At 52.7% G+C, this 12,725-nt stretch overlaps 5 protein-coding genes across 5 annotated transcripts; 2 read left to right on the top strand and 3 right to left on the bottom strand.

Annotated features, from left to right (window-relative positions):
- Nucleotides 1-37: 37 nt before the first annotated feature.
- Nucleotides 38-799, top strand: FRR4 (frataxin family protein; the record flags this gene model as incomplete). Its single annotated transcript, XM_041691526.1, has 2 exons — nucleotides 38-427; nucleotides 524-799. 2 exons carry the CDS (start codon nucleotides 38-40, stop codon nucleotides 797-799), a joined length of 666 nt encoding a protein of 221 aa, XP_041545002.1.
- A 590-nt stretch (nucleotides 800-1,389) lies between these two features.
- On the bottom strand, nucleotides 1,390-1,803 carry dph3 (CSL family zinc fnger-containing protein; the record flags this gene model as incomplete). The annotated part of the gene is made up of 1 exon (XM_041691525.1): nucleotides 1,390-1,803. The coding sequence occupies one exon, from the start codon at nucleotides 1,801-1,803 to the stop codon at nucleotides 1,390-1,392; it is 414 nt and encodes a 137-aa protein (XP_041545001.1).
- Nucleotides 1,804-2,109: 306 nt separating this feature from the next.
- AKAW2_51579S (uncharacterized protein) lies at nucleotides 2,110-3,369 on the bottom strand (the record flags this gene model as incomplete). Its single annotated transcript, XM_041691524.1, has 4 exons — nucleotides 2,110-2,368; nucleotides 2,425-2,987; nucleotides 3,047-3,145; nucleotides 3,226-3,369. 4 exons carry the CDS (start codon nucleotides 3,367-3,369, stop codon nucleotides 2,110-2,112), a joined length of 1,065 nt encoding a protein of 354 aa, XP_041545000.1.
- Nucleotides 3,370-4,017: 648 nt separating this feature from the next.
- On the bottom strand, nucleotides 4,018-6,643 carry AKAW2_51578S (putative transcription regulator BDF1; the record flags this gene model as incomplete). Its single annotated transcript, XM_041691522.1, has 3 exons — nucleotides 4,018-4,350; nucleotides 4,409-6,479; nucleotides 6,540-6,643. 3 exons carry the CDS (start codon nucleotides 6,641-6,643, stop codon nucleotides 4,018-4,020), a joined length of 2,508 nt encoding a protein of 835 aa, XP_041544999.1.
- A 2,860-nt stretch (nucleotides 6,644-9,503) lies between these two features.
- UTP5 (WD40 repeat and Utp12 domain-containing protein) lies at nucleotides 9,504-12,108 on the top strand (the record flags this gene model as incomplete). The annotated part of the gene is made up of 2 exons (XM_041691521.1): nucleotides 9,504-10,069; nucleotides 10,128-12,108. 2 exons carry the CDS (start codon nucleotides 9,504-9,506, stop codon nucleotides 12,106-12,108), a joined length of 2,547 nt encoding a protein of 848 aa, XP_041544998.1.
- Nucleotides 12,109-12,725: the final 617 nt, after the last annotated feature.

Genomic DNA, 12,725 nt, shown 5'->3' with positions numbered 1-12,725 from the left:
TCCCCACCACCACCACACTTTCAATCAAACCAGCATAATGAATCCAACCATGTACTCCCGTCTCCCCCGAGCAATTCTCTCCCCCGCCGCTGCAACTGTCGCCCGTCCCTCCCTCCGCGTCGGTGCCCGCTTCGCAACAGCAACACCACGCCTGCTCCAACCTCAACCCCAACCCCAACCCCAGCTCCCCCGTCGGTGCTTCCACGCCACCTCAGCTCCCCGTAAAGGCATCTTCCCCGATTCTGCAGACCCTCCAGCTCCGCATCCTGAATCCAGCAATGTCGCCGGCGCAGCCACCCACTTTACCGAGCCTTCCCCGTTAACGGACGCGCAGTACCACGAACACGCGGAACACTACCTGGATGTGCTGCAGTATGAGATCGAGAAGGTCCAGGAGGAGGGATCGGACATTGAAGCTGAATATAGTGTTCGTCCTTCCTCGGTTTCCCATGATACTCCCGAGTAACGTTACCGAAGAGAAAGAAAACATTTCAACTGACAAATGATGGATGATGAATTACAGGCCGGCGTCATGAACATCAGCGTCCCGGGGGTAGGCACCTACGTGCTGAACAAGCAGCCTCCCAACAAGCAGATCTGGCTGAGCTCGCCGATTTCCGGCCCTAAGCGGTACGATTGGGTGGTGGAGGGTGATCAAATGCATGAGAAGCAGGAGTCCAGGCCGTTTATTAACGGGCAGTGGATCTATCTCCGCGATGGGTCCAATCTCACGGATTTGTTGAACCATGAGTTGACTCTCAACTTGCCGAAGGATGTGTACAGTGAGGTTCTGGAGTAGGCTGCTGCTGCTGCTGCTGCTTCCTTTCTCCGCATCGGGAGGTGGTTGGCTTTATGTCTACGGGCGGGCGGTTGAGAGATAGTGTAGGATATGGATTGATGTCTGCGAGTGACTGCTAGTTATCTAGTGTTGTAGTGCCTGGTAGTAGATGATACAGTTCGGCGCGGTACTCATTGCGTAGAGTACTTGTGCGCAGATAAAGTACTTGTGCGCAGATAATATAGTATATATCCAAGTGGTATCTTGATCCATTCTTTCGACGTTGACTCATTCAGCCTGCGCTGTAACGCAGATTTAGATATCTTGCGTCCCATGCGCCCGTGTTATACTGGCGCGACATCGGCTCTGCGCCTGCGCTCGCTCTTTAGCGCAGCAAGCTGCATATAGTATGTTTGAGTGGCTGCTGCTCAAGCCATGACATCACCCACCGATATCAACATCGAGCGACGTCCTCGTAGTCGACACACACATTTCGCAGCGAACACTTTGTCGCAAAGCACACTCGTCGTTTGTTCGAGGTATATCGGAAAGCATTCGTCCGCGAGCAATCCAATCCAATCCAATCCAACCCAATGTAGAGAATCCCAATATCAAATCAACTGAATCGGCTTAACCCTAAGCGATAACTCCCAACATTTAAGCCTGAACAGCAACAGCCGCCGACCCGTTCTTATCATCACCGTCCTTGGGAAGATCGGCCTAGACGCAAACCCCGCATCATCAGCATCACAGTTCCCAATTATACAATAGCGAATTCTCAAGAAACAAGACGGAAAGGGGAAAGAAAGAAAGAAGGAGGGGAAAATTACCGCATCAAAAATCACTCTGATCATCAAACTACAGCTGGGACAAACACCGATATCCTCGCCGTCACGGAGATCATCGATGGCGATTTCGAAGCGGTCGCCACAGGGACACGGGTAGTGGTAGATCTGGAGAACCGGGTCGAAGGCCATGTCTTCGATTTCGATCTCGTCGTAGATGGAGATGGAGTCGTCGGCCATTTTTTTCTTATCCCTTCTAAATTAAGGGGTTTTGCTTGGTTTTCTGAGGGGGAATAGAAATAGAAAGTTGGGGTGGTGTGGTTCCTGAGTATAAGAATTAAAGTGGGCTACTATCGTTATCAGTGAGTGGATGGCAAAAAAGAAAACTTTTGGCGGGAGGGGTCAGGTGATTGCGGGGTTGGTGATTGGTTCATTGTTTAGCTGTATACTACTTAAGTACTTAGCTGTACTAGTTAAGATATAAGGTAATGTTATTATATATTTATTGGCGTATGTTCGTGTCAGGGTATCTATCATAAATTAAGTCTATACATTCAATCGCTCGATCTCCATCCTCACATCCTCTACCTCCTGTATCAACGATCCAAATTGTCGCGCAAGCTCCTTCATCGGTCCGCGCCCGGCTCTATCAATATTACTCTCGTAGTCCTTCAACTCCTCCAAAGCCGTAGCACGTCTTTCCTCCAGCTGTTCCCTCGTATTCTGAAGGTGCTGATAATACCGTTGCAGCGCATCCACGACCTCCGGTGTATGTATCGCCGCGAGTATATCCAGTTTCGTAAGACTGCGGTCATATCATATTAGCCCCTGTTCTCCCACCCCATTCCAATGTAAACATACTTAAGCTTCCCCTCTATTCCCTGCACCACCGCCAGTAGATGATCCGCCTTCGCCTTCGCCGCCCGGGCCATCGCCCCATGTTTTGCCCGCTCCAGAAGCATCACCGTGCGCTCCAGCACGGCCGCCCGCGTCGCGAGCACCTCCGACGCCGTCGCAGCCATCCGGGTCCGAGCTGCCGGGAGCTCCGTCAATTGTATCTGACGCAAAGCGCGAATCCGGTCCTCGAGCTGTGAGGCGAGCTGCACCTGCGCGACGGACCTAAGCATAGCCTGGCGATTGCGTGCGCGGGTTGTTCGGGGCGGTTCATTGGGTGTTGATGTAGATCCGGGGCCTGCGGAGTCGGATGATCCTGCATTGGCTATTGCGCGGAGGTCGTTGAGTATTGTGGAGAGGACATTGGATAGCGGAGTTGCTAGGAGAGGAAGATTGGAGTAGAAGTCGTCGATGTCGGGCGCGAGGAGTAATTGCGCGTCTGTTGCTGCATCGTGGGAGTCGTCGTCAAGCTGGAGCAACTCGGGGGAGGATTCGAGGTAAATGGTTATGATGGCGATGGGGTCTCGGCACTTGAATGAATCAATCGTTAGCCTGATTTATCTCCCTCGAGTGGGTTGGTGTTGCTAACATCGTCGGGTACTCCGCTGTCCGGGTCGAATGCCAGCCGTCGCAAGGCTTGCTTCTTGATTTGCTTTTTCGCGTCTCGTATCCGGCAGGCTTTTACCTCCTATACGGTATGCCAAGGTCAGAGAACCATTCAGAAGTGGATAGCGCGACCTGGTGTTGCGATCATGAGGTGAGACGCACTTCCACAACAGCCTGTCTAGCGGGTTGCGCATCCTGGGCGCGAGTGGAGCCATCGGGATTCAAGAGAGTCGTCGTCAGGTGGGTATAAAGTCTCTTGAATTGAGGGTTGTTGTCAAGAATGACCGGATCGCATGGCGGTATCATGGTTTATGGCAGGGGCTACGCGTAAAGCTGTCGCAGGTGGAAGTGCATCATCTACCAACAGGCGGCGAGCAATCGGGCGGCCACCGCCTCATCCCCGTGACCTGGCGATCTACAGTCCATAACATGTGGTTAGAGCATGGTCTACACTCTACAAAAACCATAATGAATAAATATCATATCATAATACAAAGCTGAATTTTCGCTTCCGTTTTCACATTCCTTTCGTAATCATACACGCACCTAGCCTTTCCAGCATGCTTCTCTCCGCATCCGACCCCATCCTCGTTGCTGATGAACTCGACGTCCCTCAGCTCAAAGGAGATTCAACGCAACCTCATCAAAGGGATCATCCGGTTGCGCTGCTGGTCGTCAAACATCCTCCAAATCTCCCCCAAATAGCACCCTATGTACAAGTGCACGGCTCAACACCGATCGCGCTGTCCTCCAACATGGAAAATAAAAAAGAAAATGGGATGAAAACACAATCGCTAGGAACAGAAGTAGAGTGATAGAAGATAAACAAAGCTCATTAGTGGGTGGAAGAAGAAGACCATGGCGTAACACGCAGTGGGAATTAACTACTGAAGTCATGAGGCACAGGCCCAGCAAACAGAAGAACAACATAGCTTGCCAGAGGCAGCAAATCATTTACTCCTCCTCGCTCTCCTCCGAATCATCTTCAGAGTCGTCGCTGCTCTCGTTGGCTTCGACCGAGGGCATAGGGTCTGGAGAACGGCCTCCGCCACCACCTTGGAACCGAGACAAGTTGCTTTCGAGCATGTTGATCTGAGCTTCTTGCTCGTACTTGCTCATGGGCTTGTTCTTCTTCGGCTTCGGGGCGGCCGCGTTCGCCGCTGCCGCAGAGGCAGGATCCTCCTCTACCACATGCGGCGCGTTCTTCTTGACAAACCGAAGTAGCATAAGGAGAACGTCGTTAGGAAGCTCATCAATGTCGAGCTCGATTTCAGCCTCTTGGGTACCCTGCAGAACGTGTTAGGCCTTGCATAGAAAGTAATATCACATTAAGCAAATAACTTACCTTGAGGGCAGGGACATTGGTCTGGATGATCTTGAGCGCCTCCTGCATCTTCTTGTCAGGAAGGCTACTGATCCCGTTGGAAATGATCTGCTTCTCGTGGTAGGTGACCCAGTGCTGTTTCTCCGGTTTGGCTGAAACCTTGGTGGTGCTCTTCTTGCTCTCCTTCTTAGCGAGCCCCATAGTGCTAGGCTTCTTACTCTCCTTCTTCGACGGCTTGGTCTTTCCGAGCTTTTTGCTTCCCGGCGGGGTCTTCTTTTTCTTCGTAATAGCTTCGATCTGGCGGGTCATCTCTTCCATCTGCTTCTGCAGCAGGCTGAGCTTCTCGGCATCGTAGTCGCTCTCTTCGGCGTCCTCTTCACTCTCTTCTTCGGAAGACTCTGCGCTGTGATGCTCGACATGCGGCTCATGCTGCTCCAGATAACGTGTCTTCTGAGCCCACTTCTTGTTGAATTCTTCCTCGAGCCGCTGGCCCGCCATGTAGGTCGGGTCGCCCGGGATGTTGAACTTAAAACAGTTCTTCAAGATGAGGCGCATATCTAGCTCAAACTCCTTGGCATTCTCATACTGGCCGGCCCTCAGTTTGCTCTGCACAGTAGAGAAATCCATGGGTTTCTTAATGATACTGTGATACGTAGGAATGTTGAGCGCAACAGGATCAACGGGGTGGTAGAAGGGCATCGCGTATGTGTAGTGCTTCGGCTTGTGCAGCTCGTCCAGTACCTCCTGGCAGAATCTCAGCTCCCACTGGTACTTCTTCTTCTTCGGCTTCGTGGAGTACGGGAGATCGCGCTTCGGGGGGTGGATAGAACGCTTCGGACGCCCGTCGGCATTAGCAGAATCGCGGCGGATCAAAGGAAGGCCTTCCGGACCCAAAGCAAACGTCGTCGCCTGGGGAGAAGCGCCCGTGGCGCGTGCCGTGCTAGGACTCGGAGCGGGGCGGTGATCTCGACGGACTGCTGTCGAAGGCTTAGCAACAGACTTCTTCGGCTTCTTCTCCTCCACCTCATCAGCTCGAGGTAGATTGGCCATCTGCTTATCGAAGGTGATCTTGAGCTTCTGCCCCTCTTGAGCGACAAGGTGGTCGGGACCGTTGAATGTCAGCGCATTCTGCACCATAAGGTTGAAATCATCGATAACGGCCTGTGCAGTCCGATAATTGTTGTTTTTCAACTTCTTCTCAATGGTTCCAAGGTCCATGGGCCGTTTAATGAATTGCGGGTAATGGGGGACATTCAACTTTATGGGATCCACGGGCTCTCTGTAGAAGCGAGAATCGTGCATCCGCTTCAAGCTCTGAATGGACTTGGAGAGGAACTTGTGCTGAACCTTAGTCATGGTCGCTTCTCCATTTGTAGCCCGTTCCGAGCGCGCCTCGCTAGGTGTAGGCAACTCAGGCACCTTGAACTCGGCTGACGCCGCACCTTCCCCTCCGATCTTGGTACGCTTGGCGGCAGGCTCGTCGCTAGGATCACGCTCGCGCTCCCTCGAAACCTTGGTCGGGGAGGCTGGAACATCCGGCGCGTCACGCATCTCTTGATCCACGCTCTGCAGTGGCGGCACCGACGGCGCCGTACTAGCAGCGTCGGTCTGCATTGCGCTCTCAGGCTTCGCATTCGAAGGATGGTGGGGCAGCTCGGTTTTCACAGCGGCAGAATCTTGTGATGGCTGGGCAGTGCTCTCCACTTTAGCGTCGGACGGCGCATCAGTTGATGGCTTTGATGCATCCTGAAGCGCCTGTGTATCTTTAGGCTCGGCGCCACTCGCACCTTCGCCACTAGCCTGTGCAGCCGCAGACGTCTTTTCACTAGCGGTTTCCTTCTTCTCCCCAGTCGCAGCGGAATCCACATTTGAAGGTTTGGCTTCTTCGGACGCGACGGCTGGTTGTGCGGAAGTATCTGCGGTCGGCAAGGATGGACTCTTGGGCGGAGAGGCGGTCGCGGCTACGCCGTTTGTATTGGAGGTAGACTCGGCAGTCGATCCGTTTGCCTTGGCAGGCTTGTTCTCCTCTGTCGGCTTCTCTGCACCGTTGACGGGCGCGTCTGATTTGGCGTTGGCTACAGCATCTTGGACTCTGCGAGGACATTAGTAAACAGACATCGTAGACACAAAACGCGAAAATAACGGAGCATACCCTGTGCGACCAGTATCAGCAGGCGAAACTCCATTGGGCGACGGCGGCAATTGAGGCTTCTCCTCTTTGATCGCAGAGGGAGCCTCGGGAGGCGGCGTCGCCATTTGAGGTCGCTGAATTTTCGATTATGTCCTCCGACGGGACCGGGGGTACAAAAGAATCTAACAGGCAGCGATTCTGGTCGCAGGAGCTGGTCACTGGAATCGGAAAGTTTAGGGAGCGGCAGTAACACAAATCAACTGAATAGGTACTCTCTCTGCGCTAACACAGACTAATGTATGGATTTTCGGTAATCGGCGAGCGACAACAGCTGATTAGATGACAGAAGACACACAAGGGCAGACGGGTGTCTTGCGCGGGCCACAGATGGTATGCGACGCCACGGAAGTTGCAAGAGATACAAGAAAGGATGGAAGATTAGCGCGGGCCGGAGGGGGGTGGAGAATGCGACAGGAAGGAGGAATATTTATATTGCCAAGAGGGCGGCGGGCGGAAGATAGCCTGCAGTCACGTGGTGCGGCAAGTACCGGTGACTAAGCGGGAGGCAAAAGGGTCGCCAGACCGAAGATGGAAACAGACGGAATTCAATGAAAAGAAAGGGACTAGGGGGAAAGTTGCAGGTGAGAGAAGACGAGATAAGGAGAATGTCAGTTGGAGCTCAAATGCTCGTCAATCCACAATCTGCACGTGCCAAGCCGCGATTGCTGCCTGAGGCCAGAACCAGGTGTTGATGCCTGGAAGTAAGAACTGAAAGGGGGCTGTGGGAGAAGCGATGAGGAAGGTACAGTGAAGTAAAGTCCGTGTTGTCGGCAACGCGATGGAGTCGTTGCTAATAATATTAGAAGAAAAAAAGGGGAAAGGGGCGGGCCAAAAATAAAAAATGGAACCCAAATAAGCAGCTGCAGTAGCTGTGGCTGGGATCGAGCAAGCGCGCGACGCGAATGACGCGTGAATAGCGTGTTTATGAAGGAAGGAGAGATGGAGCGCAGTCCAGGGGCAGCCGAGGACACAAAGGGCGGTCGGGGGGCGGGCGTGAATGGCAGGGTAATAAGGAAAGCGTGACCGGCGCGCAGCAGCTCTCAGCTCAGCTCCAGAAACAGAGACTGAGAAAGTCGGAGGGGGTGCTAGAATCCTTAAGTACGAACGGTCGCGTTGCGCCCGTCCGTCCTCTGCCGCTAACTCCATCGGCCACGCTAGTCCCAATTATTCTAGTTCAAGCCATTCCGCAGCCGCTGATTGGTCCAGGGATGACGCGTTCTACGAGATACGAGTTGTTATTGGTTGTAACCAACCCTGGACGGTGGACCCAGGTTCCGGGTACCAAAAGTTCCCTTTGTCGGAAACATCGAAAACAACAAGAGAGGTGTGAGCAAAAAAAAAAAAAGTCTTTAGGTGGTGGTGAAGACAACAACATGAGGTGAAAATGCAACCAGGCATTCCACACCTCCCAAACTTTGGGGGAATAACGATCGGCACAGAGCCCCCATCATCCTATTTTATCGACGAGATGCATCGTGATGATACTGAAGGTGAGTCAGGTCAGATATGACATACCCAAAAATCTGTCAGGCATTCAAGCGGTATAAGAAGTGCATCATGTATCGGGGTGAAGCCTGTTGAGCTGGACGCCGAGCCAGGCTGTGGAGGTCACCAGACCTGATGAAACCCCAGGGTTAGGCCCTGAACCCTCCCTTGCATCGGATCCGGACTAGGCTGGGTGTGCCTGCTGATGTAACCAACCACTCCGGGCCAAAGCTCCGATTCCGATTCCGAATGACAACACCATTTTGCGAGCTGGCCCGCATACCGGTGAAAGGTATCACGTATAAGAGCTGTAAAAGTGGCGGCTGCTGTGGCTGCGGCATTCCCAACTGGCGTTTGATGAGTTACCTTGCTCACAATATTGCTGGGTTGACTGGATGACTCGTCTAGGCAGCCGTAGAGTAACGGTGGCGCCTGCTGCCACTCCTTGTTCTGTTGGTCTCGATCAGAAACTACCCCATGTGTGCTCCATTATCTCGGATATGTCTTGTCTCAGCCAGAGCCCCTAACTTTTTGTGGATCAAGACGTGGATACCTGCATAGGTAGCAAGATATGTCCAGATGAAGTGTGAGTCATTCTTCGTATAGTTAACAAGGTCCAGTGCACCCGAGTGCCACCCCCCTCTGTGAGGGATAAGCTAGATGGATCCATGGAAAGAATCATCAAAGAATGAGATTATAGTTGCGAGTGTGATCATGTGAAAGAGAAATGGGTGCAAAAAGAAAAGCTTGACAAACCCATTGTCACCACCCAAAGAAGCTGTATGTGGAGCGAATGAGTGTGGGAATCAGGAGAAACTTGTAGCAGTGGTTAGTTGGCTGTAGAAGACGACGCGGGGTCAAGCATTCTGATTATTGCCCAGCGGGCGTCTGTGAATCTTATGGTGAACAAAACCATTATAGCAAATGGACTCGAAGCACTCTGCAGGGGACATTGATTCATGTGAAGTATGAGTAAAATATGAGCAGAGGAGAACAAGTCAGTCAGTCAGACAGACAGGTGAAGAGAATCGTCGCATTGGGAGACTGCAGAGGGTGCTGTTGGATCGACGTCGAAGGAAGAGGAGAGAGTTCTGTGCTCTTGGAGAGGAGAGAGCCGCTGGCTGCTTAGTTATTTTACTATGTGCTGCAACCCGCGCGGAGGATTAGATAAGACGCCCGGAGCGGAACTAAGGTTCACAGGCGACTAGACCGCAACGGGCCAAGCGCATCTCTACAGAACTTTTTTTTCCTCCTCCAGCATCAACGGCCCAGCGACGCCGACGGTTTGCAGCTCAACTGGCTTTCAGCACAAGAGGTTCTGTTCCTTATCCGCAGCGGGTCTAGGATTCTTGTTACCTTTCTTGTTACCTTTGCGTGCTTGCTTTGCGACACGTTATCTTGCATTTGCTCCCATCCGCCTATACAGCGAGCCAGTTCAAAATGGGCAAGAAAGCGTCTCGCCCGCCCGCGACGAAAACTTCCTCCGCTGCGTCGCCCGCGGCATCCGGCCTCACATATACCGGGAATAAGTCTTCGATACTGAAGGCTTCGTTTGCCCCGTCGGAATACCAATTGGCGCTTTTTGCATCAGTCATCCAAGGCCTCGATGCTCAGCATCTCCGCATCCACGATACAAACACCGGACGGTTACAATGCGAGCATGTCTTGGGTCCTAAGGAGACGGTCACTTCCCTAGACTGGGGTTACTACTCCAGCACCAAGAAAGATCGCGATCAGCAGTCCAAGAAGAAGAGAAAGAGACCTTCCGACGTCAATGGCAACGGGTTCGACCAGGGAGACGTAGTTGTTGCCATTGGTACCAGTGCCTCCGAAATCCGCATGTACTCGCCCGTGGAGGACAAGATCGTCGGAACGCTTGCAAACGGACATGAGAAGGGTATCAGAGACTTCAAGTTTACCTCCAGCCGACCTGGACAGGAGGGTTGGAGTATCGGCGGTGATAATAAGCTTGTGCAGTGGGATCTGTTCACCGGGAAGACGACCAGGTAGCTCTTTTCCCAGCAACTTTGGTACAGCCCGGCCTTATACCTAACTGTTATCTAGGACAATCCATATTCCCAGCACATCGGCCCTCAGCACACTGGCGCGCCCGCTTCCCTCAAACCCACCTGTCATCTGCGCCTCTCAGACCCCGTACGTCGTTAGCGTAGAAAAAGATGAAGCCCCAGTCACCTTCGATGCGATGCGGAACCCGATCAAGAACATCATTCCTTCTTCTACGGATTCTGCCGCTTCTGGACTTTTCCTCGCTGCCGATGGCGACCGTTACATCACTGTTTTCGATGTTGAGAAAAGAAAGCTTGCCCTGAACCTCGTGGCCGAGAATGGTGTATCATCGGTGTCTCTGTACACTGGTGCGGAACGGAAGGGTCCTACTCTGCCGGCAGAGAAGCAGGTCATCGCTGCAGTCACCGAGGATGGCACCATCGAACTCTTCACTCGGCCATTTGTGCTGCCGAACGATCAGTCCACTGCTAAGGGCGCCGCTAGCCTCAAAGCCAGATCGAAGCAGGCTATCCGGAGAGCTGATTCTCAGATCAAGGTGACTGTGTCCGCAACGTCCAATGCCCTGGTTTCCATGGTGGCCGCTTCGTTCGAAGGTCCGGACTTGGTTGTTGCTTGGGCCGAGGGCGGCGTGGTCCCGGTTTTCGAGCGGATCAAGTGGCTCAACGAAGAGACGGACGACTTGCTTTTCACAGGCACCAAGCATATCGCCAAGTCCAAGTCTGGTTCGGTTCTGGGATCGGTCACGACGAACGGAACGAGAGCCGCTAACGAGAACCAAGTCGACGAGTCCAAGGCAGTTGTGGAACAGGGAAATGTTATTGAAGACGATATCGAGATGCAAGATTCTAAGGATGCTGCTTCTGTAGCTGGCAGCGACGAGGAGTCGGACGACGAGGAGGCGGAATCCAAGCAAAAGAACGATTCCAAACAGTTGCAGAAGAAGTCTGACGCGGACAGCGATGTCGAGATGGGAAATGCCCAGGAATCTGGCTCTGAGGAGGAGGATGAAGACGAGACAGGCGAGCCTTCTTTCGGAGAGCTCATGCGCGCTAACCAGGAGGTCGACGTGGAGGCTGAGCTTGAGGACGACGTTCATATGGGATCGCTTGTTCCAGGCAAGCCCAGCGCAGCCGTGCAGCAGATTCCCACGGGAGTGTCCCTTTCCACCGTTCTCACCCAGTCCCTCAAAACCAACGACAACGCCATGCTCGAGTCCTGCTTCCACACTGGCGAACTTTCCATCATCCGCACCACTATTCAGCGTCTCGATTCCTCTCTCGCAGCGACCCTACTTCAGAAACTCGCAGAGCGCCTCTCCACTCGGCCGGGTCGCTATGGCCACCTACTCGTGTGGGTGCAATGGACTTGTGTCGCCCACGGCGGAGCTCTCGCCGGCAAGCCCGACCTTCTGAAGCGGATGTCCACCCTCTTCAAGGTCATGGAGCAGCGCTCCTCCAGCCTTCCTTCTCTGCTTCTGCTCAAGGGCAAGCTGGACATGTTGGACGCACAGCTTGGCCTGCGTCGGTCGATCCGTAGCGGTGAAGAGGCCATGGAGAGCGAAGATGAAGAAAACATTATCTACGTGGAGGGCCAGGAAGAGGACGATGACGAGGACAGCGACGTCGACGCCAAGAACATGGTCACCCCGCGGAAGTCGATACGCGACCAGGCCTTCGACGAAGAGGAGTCTATGATGAACGGCGTCCAGACCGGCGACGAGTCGGAGGACGAGGAAGACGAGGGCAGCGAAGAGGAAGAAGAAGAGGACGAGAACATCCTTGACGTGGAGGCGGAAGAGTCCGCCGGATCTTCTGATGCCGAGGAGTCCCTAGAGGAAGATGAAGACGAGGACGACGAGGACGCAGAGAGTGTCGGATCGATGGTAGACTTCATTGCGGACACGGAAGACGAGTCGGAGGACGAGCAAACACTGTCGACCTCGAAGCCACCACCGTCCAAGAAGGCCCGATTGAGCGGCGGAGGCCGAGGAAAGGGGAAGAACAAGGGCAGAAAATAGATGCAATCGTCGATTGATTGATTGATTGATGAGAACCCGAATTCTTCGACCTCCCCTGTAGATCTTATACCCTGTTCATCAGCACTGTGTGTCCCCGGATGATGGTCTTGATTTATACTACTATTTCTTTTTACCACAACCACAACCCCTACCACTACCACTACTATCCTCCCACCAAAAGTCAGAGAAAGGACAAGGAACAAGGCCCAAAGGAATTTTTTCTTTTTCAAATTTTGTCTACGTTTTGTTTGGTTATATCTATCTTATCATCTTCTTGTTTCATTATAACATGCATCATTGCTAGACTTTGGAAGGGGAGGGAACTAAGGAGCGGAGTACTATAAATATATATTATGATTCATAAGAATTCCACTGGTGTAGTACAGTAAGTAACTGCGAGTAAGTAGTAGCAAACAATATATAACCTCGATACAACCCTTCATACTAATCAGCAAGCCTGGGGGGTGCATGAGAATAGGAACACTTGAAAGTTAATAGTGGTACTAAGTAGTACCTTCAATTGTATATACTACTAATTACCGAGAGCTACTACCTAACTCAGCAACCACTACTAGTATACACAATCACCACAACCACTACTACCCCATCCCCACAAC

The sequence above is a fragment of the Aspergillus luchuensis genome, chromosome 5 (assembly GCF_016861625.1).
Source record: "Aspergillus luchuensis IFO 4308 DNA, chromosome 5, nearly complete sequence".
Lineage (NCBI taxonomy): Eukaryota > Fungi > Ascomycota > Eurotiomycetes > Eurotiales > Aspergillaceae > Aspergillus > Aspergillus luchuensis.
This window is presented reverse-complemented; position numbering and strand designations above follow the sequence as displayed.